This window comes from Macaca thibetana, chromosome 13 (genome assembly GCF_024542745.1).
Source record: "Macaca thibetana thibetana isolate TM-01 chromosome 13, ASM2454274v1, whole genome shotgun sequence".
Taxonomy (NCBI): Eukaryota; Metazoa; Chordata; class Mammalia; order Primates; family Cercopithecidae; genus Macaca; species Macaca thibetana.
This window is the reverse complement of record NC_065590.1, coordinates 76,259,709-76,274,510: the sequence shown is the minus strand read 5'-3', so window position 1 is coordinate 76,274,510 and position 14,802 is coordinate 76,259,709. Positions and strand designations below refer to the sequence as shown.

The 14,802-nt window shown below is 50.0% G+C and overlaps 1 protein-coding gene across 2 annotated transcripts in view; it reads right to left on the bottom strand.

Moving 5' to 3' along the window:
* Positions 1-14,802, bottom strand: part of GALNT14 (polypeptide N-acetylgalactosaminyltransferase 14) — a 228,342-nt gene that overhangs the window by 19,636 nt on the left and 193,904 nt on the right. For both annotated transcript variants that reach the window (XM_050755243.1, XM_050755244.1), the window contains exons 7-10: positions 14,468-14,555; positions 13,547-13,631; positions 10,852-10,955; positions 735-861 (exon numbers count right to left, since the gene is read on the bottom strand). In XM_050755243.1, coding sequence (XP_050611200.1) covers positions 735-861; positions 10,852-10,955; positions 13,547-13,631; positions 14,468-14,555 — 404 coding nt within the window. The remainder of the gene's footprint in view (positions 1-734; positions 862-10,851; positions 10,956-13,546; positions 13,632-14,467; positions 14,556-14,802) is intronic.

Below are 14,802 nucleotides of genomic sequence, written 5' to 3'. Positions count from 1 at the left end.
ACAGCTCCCCCTACCCCAATGGATCAAATGACAGAAAGAAAGGAAGAGGGGACCAAGTGGAGGAGTGAAGCTATCAGATGACAAGAGACAGAGGGTGGGGGAAAGAGAGAGAATCAAGAGGAAAAGAGGCAAAGATGGAACAAATTATTCTGAAAGGAGAAGAGAAAGATCGAAAGAGGAGAAATCGAGGAAAAAAGAGTGGATGAAGGGAGGAAGCAGGGAACAGCCAAGTGGGCACCCTTGGGTCTCTGAGTCCCGGTAAGAACCACCCCCCAGACAGGAGAAGAGAGTGCAACAGCAGACAGGAGCCCAGGGTCTCAGGCCCTGCCCCAGCCTGGACCCTTTGACTGTGCTGGCCAGGCCCTGGAGCAGGCACTTAAGCTACATCCCTTGGGCCTTCCCATTCCCCTGCATCTGCCCAAAGACCTCTCCCCTAGTGACCCAGCCTGAAGGTGGGGCAGCGGCTCTTCTAGAACTCCAAGGTAAAAAGGGCTTCCTTCTTCCATCCCACAAAACCCCAAACATCTGGAGCCCATGCCCTGTAGAAGGGCACTGATGGGTGACTTGAAGCCCACGAGGCCTCATGTGGGGCCTTCCAAAGCCTCAGAAGTATTAGGGAAGTCTCTGGCCCTAATGCTGGATATGACAGGCCTGCCCTCCCTACCCAAGCAGAGTCCGCCCAGCCATGGCTGCCTGTGCTGCTGCCCACCCGCACTGAGCCCCTGGGCACTTACTTTATATACGTGTTGGCATTTCCATCAGGGAAAACGTACGGGTGCTTCTTCCGGAAGACGTGCCCCACTCGGCTGCAGGGGACGATCTCTAGGCTGCCCCCGCACATCCACACTCGGAAGGAGATTTCTGCAAGACAGTCACGCCCCTCCTATGACCTCTTATTACTGCTGCTCCAGCTTTGAGGCCCCAGGTCTAATGAAACGGTGAGGGCCCCACAGAGGCCAAAGAACAGACTCTGCAGCCAGTCTGTAGGCTCCACTGGCTGAGAGACCTCAGTTTCTCCATCCATAAATGGGAATAGTCCTACCACTTCGGAGGGTGGTATAAGTGAGCAGGGAAACAGTACCAACCAGCACGCTGGCCTCTGGAGCATATTCAGGGGCCAGCATGGCGGGGCAGGGGCTCTGCTGCAATGTCTTAGCCTGGAAAGGAGGAGCCTTGGGGCACCAAGAGAATTGCCTTCTAACTTGCAAAAGAATTCACTGTGGAAGTCTGGTTAGATGCACTCCCTGTGATCCCAGAGGGTTAGAGTCAGGACCAAAGAGAAAGAAATTTCAGTCGAGAATACAGGAGAATTTTCTAACAATCAAGGACCAGGTGACCATTGTGAGAAGACTCGGGACAGGCTAGAAAACCATGGCAAGGATGCAACAGAGGGGACTGAGTCCCCAGAAGGCCTCAGGGCAAGGTGTCCACAAAAGTTCCTTCCACAGTGAATGCAATTCTACCACTGGGGAAGAGCCACCTGAATCATAACCCAGGAGGAGAAAGTCTGTGCAGTTAATTAGAGCTGAAAGCAGCTCTAGAAAATGCTGGAAGCCTCAAAGCTGTTGTTGCTGGTGTCCCCTAGGTTTGTACACACACCCGTTTCTTCCTGGTTGGCTGCTGCTATGGGCCCTCAGGGAGGTGGGTGGGATGGAGTTAGCAGAGGCAGTTGTGATGAGTGTATTTCTCCCTGGGACTACACCCGAGCTGGCTTGAAGTAGTGCTTCTGCCCTGAGAAGGAAGCAGTGGCACACCAAGGAGGGAGGGAGGGGATTTTATCACTGCCATTGGTTAAAATTGCCAGTGCATGGTGACATTCAAAAGCAGAATGACTGTTAGTGTTAACATTGCTCTTAAATTTTCTACAGATAATGTACCCCCTAACTGACCGCGGCGAGGGCAGCCTGCTTCCTGCATCCCACTGGGCCTGTCGCTGGTAGAAAAGGCAGCTCCTGATCTGTAGGTATTCTGGTCTGGCCAATGCTTCTGAAGTCAAGCCCAGGTGTGTGGCTGCCCATGTGAGGGGCCATGGGGAAGCAGGCTGGGTGTTTAGGGGCAGGAACAAGAAGGCAGGTATTCTGGGGCCTTCATATCACATGCGTGTCCTGCACCCTGCTCTCATTCACCTGTCCCCAGCCACTCTTACCTGTCATCTACCTGTCTCCTCCCACGTTTCCTTGGAAAGGCCCCTGGACCGAGGTAAGACTTCCTTCACTAGCCCTACTCCATCACCTTCTCTGCACCTGCCCCTCTGCCTACTGCTGTTCACTCCCGGGAAGCCTGGATTCCTCTAAGGGTGGGGACCATGTAGACTCAAGGAGGAAGACAGGACTTCTTGTGACTGCTACTGAATCATGGCAATAACATGGGGGAAAGGAACAGGAAGAACTTAGCTTCACAGTCAGCAGGCCCAAGTCTGCGGTAACCGGCTAGCTGCAACCTTGGGTTGCGGAGGCCTGATTTACTCTTATATCAAACAAATATCATAAAAACACTCCACTGGACTGCCATCAGCATCAAATGAAACAGAATTTTGAGAACAACTGTGTAAACACTAAGTGTGATTGAAAGATCAGCAGCAGTTATTATGAGACATCCCTCTGAAGCCAATCTCGTTAAAACATAGACATCACCCACCTGTGCCCCCTTTTAATTTCTTAGACGACTTACAGATGCTTCTTCCCATCTTCTGCCACACTGCACGAGATACCTGAAATGTCTGCACTTCACATTTGAGATTTCGACTCTCCATAAAGTCCCATGGTATAGCGGGAGTTGACATTTGGCTGGGGCACTATTTGAATCGTTTTTCACATGAGTCATTGAGCAAAGAGTGAGCTCAGCCAACTGCCTGGCACCCACATCCCCATCTTGCAGTAGCACATAGAGGAAACTGGAGGTCGGTGCGTGGAGTTGTGTCAGCACGTGTGAATTTCAGTCTCATGTCTGTGCTCCAATCAACTCCTCTCCAGAGACTCAGAACAGGGCCTGCTCCAGTTCCCAAAATGGAAAACCCTCCAGTTCCTCAACACTAGAGATGGAGTCCTTGCTCGCTAGATTTAACTTACACATCTTGTGCCAGCTTTCTTCTAAAGATATGTATGGGTTTCATCTACAGTCTCTTCCTTTCCTTGTATTCAAATGAGACATATGTCCCTTTGCCTTTGCAAAGTGAATCCCTCCAACCTGTGCCTCCACCCCATGCCCCACCCCCATTCCCCACTAGCTGTTTCTTTTCCTATGATCCCTCGTCCCAGCTCTTTATTTCTCTCTGAATCTACTGACCCCTCCCTTCTGCCACAGGCATGCACAGGTCCCCAGCTAGGCCAGCACCTGGCCCTGATCCTTCTCTACCTTCCTTCTGGTCTCCCTATGTTCTTCTCCTACATCCCCTCAACGCTCTGCCTCTGAGCATTTTCCTGACACTGCTGTTGCCTCTGCTCCCAGAGTTCGCCCTATGCTGAGGACTCACCTCCATCCTATCAGCCCCAACTCTGCCCCAGGCTCTGGCACTAACTTCCCACGATTGGCTGAGGCATCTATTGAGGTGCACGGGACATTATCACACCCAAGACATCTCCTATGCCCTCGGCATCTTCCCACAGCCCGCTGCAGCCCTGCCTCCTCTAAAGACATTCCTCCTCCTTCTAATTTTCTTATGTCTGTTGCCTTAGTACAAAAATTGAGTATTGCAATTCTGCAAGCATTAGCCATGGGAGGAAAATGACCCCTTCATTTACTTCTGGGCCAGGCAGGCAGTAGCTGATTAGTCCTAACAACCCTGCTCCATTGTTATTAATGTTCCTATTTTGCGATGCAGAAGCAGCTCTGATAGGACAACTGAGAGCGAGGAGCTGGTGACATTCAAAAGCACGGAAGCACATCTCCCCAACTCCAAAATCCATGCTCTTCCCCCAACACCACCCTGCCTCCCTACTGAACATCTTCCACCAGCCAGTACAGCTGTGGATGCAAAGATACCAACTTCAAGGCACTCACAAATTAACAAGAGTGACAAATATATGGTTAGCTGTCACATGCCTACCCTGTCAACTCATTCATCCAGTCCTGAAGGATGTCCGTCTCAGGTCTCCTTCGGGCCAGCTGCTGCCGCCCAGAGGAACTTGCAGCCGAGATGAGTTAAGAGTGTCTCTACTCTGGAGTTCAGATTGTTATGCCTGGAATTATTAGGCACGTGTCTTGACATGGATCGCTGTGCTGCTGCCAGAGTCAAGAGGCAGTCTGAGGGATGCGGCTTGGAGTTTTCAGATTAGTGTGATGATTTATAGGGATGACAATGCGGGATATTTAAAACCTAGGCTATACAGGTGCTCTACCCTTATCTACATCACTGACTTCAAGGAAATGATGTGTATCCTCTCAGGACTGCAGGCCAGGCCAGGCCTGGTGGTTCACAGATATCTGCTGAGACCTTTGGGACAGTCTTGCAGTCCTGAGGTCTTGTGAAGGGGCTTGCACAAGTGCTATCGGAAATGCTGTAGATTCATGTGTGAGGCGGCGGACCTTCCTGGTACAGCTTAGGGCCTCTGATCTTCGAGGCTGCAGCACCTGCAGAGTCATCATTTCTGAAGTGAGGGAGAAGGGAACAAAAAAAAAATTTGTGTAGGGAGTTTGCAGGGGGTTCTTGCTGAGTCAGCGCCCACATAATCTCCCTGGTGATGAATGCCGCCTCACGGAGACCCAAATCCACTTTGAATTCCAGGCATGGAGATGTGTAATTATTCCATCCTCATCGGGGGCACTGTTATAATCTTACTTTCTTTAAGCGTCAGGTAAATATTTGAGAGCAAATTGCCCTCCCGCCCTTCATTCCCCCCTCTTTCCTTCTGTCTCTCCATCAGCTGATCGGCAGTTCTTACCACTCCTCCCAGGGTCCTAGCCCTTCACCAGAACCAACTTCTACCTGGCAAGCCCATGAATGATAGACAGGAATTCAGGGGAGAAGGGGCAGCTTTCTCTCCAGGAAGCAAACCACGACTATTCACATGCCACTGCTTGGCCATACTGGTCAAGGTTCTAATTTCGTTTTATAGCCTGGTTTCTAAACAAAGGCAAAGAGAAATATTACACGTGGGTACCACATTTTAAATGGAGCCTCATATAATGTATATGTGTGTGTATTGTATATACAATAGCATTGTCCATTCTACTTTTGGCCAAGTTTAAACTTCTGTCTGAGAAAGAGACACTCACCTGGCTATTGTCATTCATAAGTCCACACATATTTATGTACAATGGGGAACCTTACCTTTCAGTAATTTTTAAGTTCCCAGCTTCTGCTGGGCTAGAAAGCAAGCTCTGTTATTACTCTTTAATGAACGAATGGACTTGAGTAGAGATAATCTTATTGGCCCACAAAACATCGCCTTGAATCTTTGAGCAAAATTGCATTTCATCCATGACTGGGACAATCAAGCCTCCACCACACCTCTTACTCTAGACAAATATTGACCACAGGCATGCCACGATCTGCAATGGCCATACGATTGCAAATGCCAGGTGACACCTTTACCTTTCCATATTCTCTATTCAAACAGAGCAACCAGTGTCTGATGGGACTCAATTACACTCAGGGAAGTTGAGAAGCAGCAGGAAAGGACAGCTTCAAGGGGTCTCCCTTGGGCATGGGGCTTTAGCAAGTAGCCCAGACAAGGAACAGAGTGCTGGCTGCATTAGCTTTACTTTCCATCTGGGGGAAAAGCTGACTTTCTATCACACTTGGGTGCTCTTCTCAAATGAGATCATGCCCCTAATCTTGAGCCACCAATCATGGAAAGGGTGCGGCTGAAAGTCAAGGAATAAACTACTCCAGCAGGTCACACATAATCCTCGTTTAACAAACCTTGCTCTCTGAAAGAGAAGGCAGCTCACCCTGGTGGAGCACAGGCACTTTCATTAACTAGTTAATCTTCGCAACAGCCCTGTGACGTGGGGCCTACTACCATTTTCCACTGCTGCAATAACAAATCCCCACAGACTTAGTGGGTGGGTTTGGCAGAGCCCTCTGCTTAGGGTCTCAGGCTGAGATCAAGGTGTCAACAGGATGGCTTCTTTCTGAAGGCTCTGAAGGCGAATCCACTTTCAAGCTCATTCAGGTTGTTTGCAGAACTCAGTTTTCCTTGGGGTTGCAGGACTGAGGTTCCCTTTTCCACGTGGCTGTCACCTTTGGGGTCTCTCTCGGCTACTTCCATGTTGCCCCCTCCAGCAGCTTGGTTGGTCCCTCTTGGGCATCACATCTCTCTAGTTTCATTTGCTACTTCTCCTCTGCCTCCAGCCTGAGAAAGTTCTCTGCTTTGAAGGGCTCAAGTGTTTAATTGGGTCCACTCAGAAACGCCAGGATAATCTCCTACCTTCAGGTCACTGATTAATGACCCCAAACACATCTGGGAAATCCCTTTGCTATGTAAGGTAATATCCTGACAGGTTCCAGGGATTAGGGTGTGGATATCTTTGGAGGCGGCTGTTGTCCCCATTATAGGGATCAATCTCCACTTTAAAGACTTAAAAACAGGCTCAGTGAGGTGAAGTAACTTTCCCAAGGATGCCTAGCAATGGTTACAGGATTTAAACTCAGGCCTACGAATGCTTAATGATGTTTATAGGATTTAAACTGAGGCCTACCTGGTTCCACAGCCCACATTCTTCCCATAACACTCACCCACCCACCCACTCCCCACCACACACATACTCACACACTCAGGAGAGCTGAGCCTGACATAGCCTGGTGTCCCTGACTACATTTTGGGACAGCAGGTGGTGGTAGTTCCTCTCTGGGCCCCAACTCACCCTCTCTTCTCAGCAGTCTTTTGTGCCTGCTGTGCTTTGGAAATCCCCCATTCTAAATTCAGGAATCCCATATTTGCCCTTCATATATGTGCCAAGGGCTCCTTTTTGGAAATATGTACCACTTACATACCTACACACACACACCCCTACACACACATACACACACCCCTACACACACACACACACACAGACTTTACACTAGGGCAACAGATTCCTTGTACACATACACACACACACACGCACACACGTACTCTCTCTCTAACAGATTCCTTTTATCTCTAAAGACCAAAAGCTAAAAGTAGGATGCAGCTCAAAGTAGATACATTACATGTACACTGTGTTATGTAAATTGCAGTTTAAGCATCCAATTTTAATGCAAATCAACTTCTGAAAAAAAAAAAAATCTAAAAGCCACATTTCCCTAACATCTGCTCATAGGCTGAAATGCACATGTAATGATCAAAACTATTCAGCTCACCTTAGAAATACTTTGGAAATGGTGGCACTGAGGTCAGGGCATGTGAGTGTGTGAGACACACGGCTTTCACATGGCCACGGCAGCCAATCCATCAGTGGCTGCTTCTAACTCATGAAAAACAAGATGGGGTAGGGCGGGGGCAACATGCTATTGAGTAGGTCACAGTCACTCTGGCCAGGGCCTGTCCCAATCATCTCATGCATCTTTGTGCTGTGAAATAAAGACAACACGACATACGCAAACATGTCTGGAACACACAGAAATTCTATTACTTAGAAAGGAAAGAGGTCTCTACCAGCTGCTATTGTGTTTAAAGGGAATCCTTAAACATGTCTCTGTAGGGTTCCATTTAATCCAGTGAAACTTATTTTAAATGGAGCCTCATATATATTGCCCTTCCCATCTTGAAGCTCCTTCCCATTCAGTCTCTGGCTTTTTGAACCCACATTTAGTGAGCAGTTTCTACCATTGCTGGCTCAAGAATGAGAAGTTAGGTGGATGATCTTGCCTGTAAGGAGCCCCAGGTTTGGTAGAAGGCTGGGCGGCAGGCACAGACGAAGAAAGAGACAAACACATACAAGGGCTCTGTGCAGTGACGGAGAAGAGAACCTGGTGCTGAAGGGTGCACAGTGAGGGAGGGTGGGCCAGAGGTAGGGCAGGGAAAGCTTCCTGGTTCTAGAGGAGGTGGCCCCAGGGCTGAGTCCTGCAGAAGGTCAGCTTCTGCAGCAGAGTGAGTTCGGTAGAAAAGGGAAGCTAGGTCCTAATAGCGGGTTGGGCTCACTCTGGGAAGGGTGGGAGGTTCTGTTGGTACCTCTGGACCTAAGGCTGAGGCAGGAGCAGGCTGATGAGGCTGGAGAGGCAGGTGAGGTCATGGGAGGGAGGGATCCAGCTGAGGAGTGTGGGTGTCCCCTTAGCACAAGAGGGAGCCACTGAGAATGCCAGGCAGGAAGGGGCGGGGAGGTTTACATTTCAAAACAAGCACTTTGGCCGGGGTGTGAGAGCTCAGATTCCATAGTGCAATAGAGATGGAGGACCACTGGGGAGAGTATTGGGGCAGATGGAGAGAAAGCGATGGATGTGAGTGATGCTGATGTCAGTTGATCTGCAGGACTTGGTGACTTGGTGACTTGGTGGGTAGGAGGCCCCTCCTGCCACACTCTGGAGCCGGGACTCCTTTCTTCACCCCTTAGTGCCATCTCCCCTTCGCAGCTGGAGCATCACTCGCACACCCCATCCAAATCCCTGATCTTCACGGAGACCCTCTTTCGAATTCCCCCTTCACGTACTCAGGTGCCTTGTTAACCCCACCTGCAGATGTAACACTGTCCACGTGATACAGCCACCACTGGAAAAGCACTGCATTTTCTGGCATATAAAATGCCAAAAACAAAATCCAGAAATGGCTTTCAAAGTGCTGTTAGCTGGCTATAACATAATGGAATGTTGGGGCGGGGAAAAACGAAGTGTTTCCTGTGATAGCTGTTGGCAGTGCTTTTTTTGTGGTTTAAAAATTTTGTGATGGATTGTAAATGTCTCTCCCACACCTCCCTGCACCCTTTCCAGCTTCTCTATTCCAATCAGCCCTTGTTGATGCCAAAAGAGTCGGAAGCCAGCTAGATGAGATTGCTACTTGATTTGAGCAGATGTGTGTTAACATTGCTATAAGGAAAGGTATTGCTACCGATACCAAAATGGACCACACTGTGCCATCCTTGAAATTCATGCTGCCTGAATCCAAACAGAACTTCCATGTGGAAGAAGAATCATACTCACTTTGTGCAGTTCAAGAGGGCAGAACAAGCCCCGACAGACAGAAGATGGGGCAGCTGGGCTTTGACTTAGAAGAATTCTCTAATAGTTCAACAAAAAATTTATCTACAACAGAATATGCCAAACTGTGAAGTAGTGAACGCATCACTATAAGAAGCATTTCAGCAGAGATTGGATGGCTGCGGTCTATAAGAAATACTGTAGAGAAGATTCATCTGATGGCTGAGAGAAAGGCTGGAACAAATCACTAACTATAAGAAATACTGAGGTCGTCAAGACATAAAAATGGGCTCCGCCCCATAAGAGAGAAATCCCTGCCCCACTGAGAACACCAAAGGTCCACCTGCTCCAAGTTCTCCTGGGCTGGTGCAGGCAGACCCAGCCTCGAACCCCACACCGACAGCACCCTATCACACTCCAGAAGGCCTTCGTGGGCTGGGTCCCAGGGAAGGGATTCGATTTTGTGCGGGTATTGGGGGGTTTTTCTGTTTTGTTTGCTGGGCATCCAGTCTGGACCCTGTATGGCAGGAGACTGACTTTTCTGATGCATTTCACTACACTGCCCAGTTTGGGAGAACAGATGCTGTGGGTCAGGCCAGAAGCCATAAATTTCCAGGAAATAACTCTCAGTGACTGAGGGAGAAAGCCATAAAACACCCTGGAGGCAGAAACAGGAGAAAACAATGGCAGCGGACAATGCATGGATTACTGCTAAATGTTGGGATGTGCCCCATGGATCATTCTCTTGGCCTGGCACGCCCGTGCCAGACATGTGCCGCAGTGCCCAGACAGGGGACAGTCCTGACACTTTGGGATGCTTCCTTTTACTCTACCATGATGTGTTCATTCAACAAATAATTACAGAGGGCCTCCTACCTGGCAGCCACTATGCTAAACACTGGAGACAGCCAGGAACAAAATGGACCCCAACCCCTGCCCTTCTATCCTAGTGATATGCAGCTTCTATCCTAGTGATCTCCTAGGTCTCACCTGCTGGAGGGAACTGACATGTATTATGCCTGCATGGTGTCAAGATTTTACACACTTACTTCAATGGCTTTTAACAACCCCAAGAAGTAGAGGTAGTATCCTGAAGTCACACCTTTAATACCAAGGGAAATGAGGTATTAAGTATCACTAGCTAGATGGAATGGGTCTTTCTGACTGTGCTGTTTCTCCTGTGGCTGCAAGCCTCAGCTCTATACTACCATGACCGGACTCAACCATCTGTTTGTACAGTTTTGGCTCCTGTAACCCAGCCCCCTTCCTCTCCCACTATAAGATAAGGGCGAAATATCCCCAGACCCTCCTTATTATCCAAAACTGAGTGCTGCAATCAAAGAAGCCAACAGACTTCAATGGATGTTAATGGATGTCACTGTTGTTCCTGTTCCTCATTCTTTCTCCTCAAGCTCCTTCCAACTCCAAATTTTCAAGTGTATCACTCCTAGCTCAAGCCGGTACTTGACCCCTCACACATGGTGTTCTTCCTTGGTCTTCCTGGCTGTTGCATCTCAGCTTTCCCCTAACAGTCTGTCAGAGCGTGTTTCCCGGTCCTCAACATCCATGCAGCCCCATGGAGAGATTCCCTTGTTATCAACGCCCTCCAACAACTATTCCTTTGGCACCCTACTGGCTTTACCCCAAAAGAGTAACTCACCATCTCCCAAGACCTCATCCCAAGCACGTGTGACTCTCTGAGAGTTTGGTGCTGGATCCAAAACCACAGAGGTCCCCGCCCCAGCCCCCAGGGTGTATAGAACAGCATAGGTCAGGATGCAGAGGCAGGGACTCACCAAAGTTCTCCCCACCCCAGATGTCCATGTCCATATCATATTTCCCCAGGTAATCAAACCAAGCTTTGTCGATCACGAAGAGCCCTCCAGCTATGATAGGAGTCCTGTGCATTTGGGAGAAAAAGAGAGGGGATCAGTTCTAGTGGGGGGATCACTCTCAAACTCTTCGGCCCCTTGAGTCTGAAATACCCATTTCCCATTTGGGGAAAGAAAACCCCACTGGGGGAAGAAAACTCTCATTTCCTTCCCATTTCTGTTCTTCTCGAGAAGGGCCAGTACATTTTCCAGTTACCTAAAATGAGAACAAGCTCCAGGGTTTTTCCCTGTGATTATCAATCTCCTGACCTTGCAGACCGGCAAATTCACTCATTAGCATACCTCCCATGGGGACACAGGGCTCACTCCGGACCCCAGCTATTCCGATGACCCGAGGAGCTTCCCCCAGCCTCTTCCACAGGATCTGCACAGCAGGGCTCTCTTGGGAGCTCTGTTACTGGGAGAAGGGACAGTGGGCTAGTGACCATGCAGAGGAGAAGGGCTGAGGCAGCACTTGGTAGCAGCACATCTGCTTCCTGAAACTGGGCTCTCTCTCCTTTTCTTTCCTCTTTATGCCTCTGTTATGGGTTGAATTCCTTCTTAAAAAGATATGCTGGAGTCCTAACTCCCAGTATCTTAGAATGTGACTGTAATTGGAGACAAGGTCTTTACAGAGGTAATCAAGTTAAAATGAGGCGATGAGCCCAATAGGACTGGTGTCCTTATATAAAGGGGAAATTTGGACTCAGAGACAGACACACAGAAGGAAGAGGATGTGAAGAGATACAGGGAAGACACGGCCATCTATTGGCCAAGGAGAGAGGCTTAGAACAGCCCTCAGAAGGAAGCAACCCTGTGGACACCTGATCTCAGAGCTCTCCTCCAGAACTGTGGGACGATACATTTCAGGTGTTTAAGGAGCCCCGTGTGTGGTATGGTGTTACAGCAGCCCTAGCAAACTCACACACCCTCATATTTTTTTTCCTTTTCTTGGCCCCAGTTCCCAACCTTCCCTGGAGAGATGCCAGAGAAATGCCTGAAAAGGGGCTACCAAGGAAGGCAGGAGGGGAACAGATTCCAAGCTAATAATCAGTGGCTGGGTAGGTGGGCAAGCCCTCAAAGACCTGGCCCCCGTTCAGTGGATCCAGAGGGTGAAGGGAGTTTTCTTCCATATCAAACAAGGAATTGATGGACAGCTGGTCAGAAGCCCAGGTCTCCTGATGCTGCCACATCCTGCTGTTCCTTGAGAACTGGCTTCATCCTGGGAAACAAGTGCCCTCTGATGAGCAGAGCTGTCCCACAAGAAGAGAACCTGTCCTGAGAACGACACCCCTGGGATAGAGGCAGGAAAACCCCATGGGAGTTGCACAGCATCACCTTGACCCTTTGCTCTTCCCACGCCCACACTATGCACTGCCCCTGGTGAGGAGCTGATATGAGCTGTGTGATGCTTAGCATAAGAAGCAGCTCCTCATCCCTCTCCCTTTAGAAATGAAGGACTTTGTCCCGGGTGCCATCTGGCTCCAATCTCCCTCTTGGTATCTGTCCAAATAGAGAAGCCTGGAGGAGCAAGGAGGGGCCGTCAGGTAGATGAGACCAAGGTCCTGCCCCACAGTAGAATTCTCAGAGTCTCCACCCCCATCTGGAAGGTCACCATTCATATTCCCACTTTTGGCTCTTGCTAGTCCCTTTGTCCTCAATTTGACTTAAGCCAATGCACCAAAACTGATTAAATATTTACTATGTGCCAACACCAGAGACACAGAGATGCCTTTGGTTAGTCCTGGGCATCCCTAATCTGGACTGAGAAATCCAGTGGCCTCTGTTTCTATCCCTGCACTTCTTATTCTCCTGCTGCTCTGCCTGAGGCAGGTTTGTTTTAGCTTAAGTATTCCCAAGAGGCCTGGGACGGGTTTACTGTCCAGTAGGTAGGACACCAAGACCATCACTCTTGATGCTGAGACCACAGGCTCCCCTGTGTGGTGGCCACTTGCTGAGACCACAGGCTCCCCTGTGTAGTGGCCAATTGCTCTGTTCTACCTCAAGCCCTCAGCTGGCCCCCGGGCCCCACGCAAAGCCCTAGCCACCCTATGCTGTGGGTCACAGTGGGGCCTGGAAAAGAGGATGTGGGTCAGGACAAAGCCATCCACAGCCCAGCAAAGCTTCCAGAGTTCAAGCCACTGTCATGTTCCTGCAGAGAACAGGGCAGCTGTGCTTATGAACACGTCACAGTGGCCTTCATATTGCCTTCCACTTATAGCAGCGGCTGACTCAATCTTCCTAGGCTGAATCCTGACATCCAAGACCCTGGGACTTTGCTCCTGACCCTAAAGGACCATCTTTCCCCTCATTAGAGGCCCAATGGGACCATTCAACCAATGTTGGGCTCCGACATTAGCAGGAGGCACAAGGACATCACGGCATGTGTGAAAGTGGGCAGCACACCTCAGCACTGGCCTCTGGCAGCCCCCATCCCCTTAACGAGAAGTCCCCAAGAGGATAGAAACCTCCTAAAATAAAGGCAAAAGTGGAGATGGCCTGGCAAAGGGCTCCCTTTGTCTGCTTGATGCGTTGACATCTGATATTGAGCACCTCCCTACGCTCGACAGGATTCAGTGGCGATGGTCCACCCACCCCCGCACAGACCCTTCCCACTTACCTGATGGGCTCTGTGGGGTCCAGGCGCCGAGCCTTCTGCTCTGGGGAGAGCTGCTCCCACTGGAAGTGGAGGCTCCAGTCAAACCCTACAACATAGCACCAACCCACTTGTTTTGGTCTCTCAAAAGCACTTGCTCATTCTGCACCTTCTCCAGAAGGTCATGAATGCACCCAGGTCCTGGAGAGGCAGGACTCAAAGAGGCCGGTCCCTGGATTACAGGTTTCCTTAGGCTGGTCAGCAGCATGGCTGTCAAAGCTCCGTTCACAGCTTCCTGCTCTTCCTTTACCCACTACTGCCTCTCTGAGCCTTCCCTGCTGTGTAGGGTTAGAAATAAAGGGCAGAGGACAAAGAGCTAGGGGTGGGGCCCGAGGATGACAGGATGGATAGTCATGGAATGTGGGCCTTGGCACTGAGTCTCAGGAAGGTGTGAGCAGGAGGTTGGCGAGAGGCTCCTAGACTACCTGAGCCACCTAAAAGTCATTCTTGCAGTGGGGGCAACAGTGGGCCCTGTGTGGAGAGCTGGGGTGGGTCTCCCCAAACATGCTCCCCTCCCTAAGGTCCCTACTCCTGTTAAAAGAATAATCACATGTCTCTAGGAGAGGGTGGTACTCGCTGCTGGCATCAGGACAATGCAGGCCGCATGTAGCTGGGAAATCCTTGCTCCCATCACGTTCTTGGGCCCTGAGGTGAGCCCAGTCTTAGAGCTGGAGCTCGGGGTGCTGGGAGCATCCTGCTCACTCCCTAGCCCTTCCATCCACAGTCCTGGTGGTAAGGGCCAAGCTAAGGTAATTACAGTACAGGTTGCAGGCTGAGCTTTCTCGACAAGCCACTAAGAGCTTTTCCTTCATTCTCCCCACTTAAAAGCAGTGACTGGGAGGAAAAGAAAATCCTTACTGGGGAGGAGGTGTCAGCCCGACTCACCCCCTCTGAGCTCCGAGGCAGACTCGATGTAGGTGAAGGTGTCCAGGTTAATGATATCGATCACAGGGCACACCACCCGCGTGTAGTCCTGTAAGACAACAGACCCGCACTCAGCTTATGGAGAGGAGCCCAGCTGGGAGTCACAGAGTTTGGGATGGCCTTGGGAGGGTAGTGCCAGAGATGAGTTTTGTGGCCTTCATAGAGTCCTTTCATCTCTGGATCTTAATTTTTCCATCTATAAAAGGGGGCACTGGGCACTGGGCACTGGGACCTCTGCAGTTCTGATGCCTAAAATGCTAAGAGGTTTTCCTTGACTGCTGGGACCTTCCTGCCAC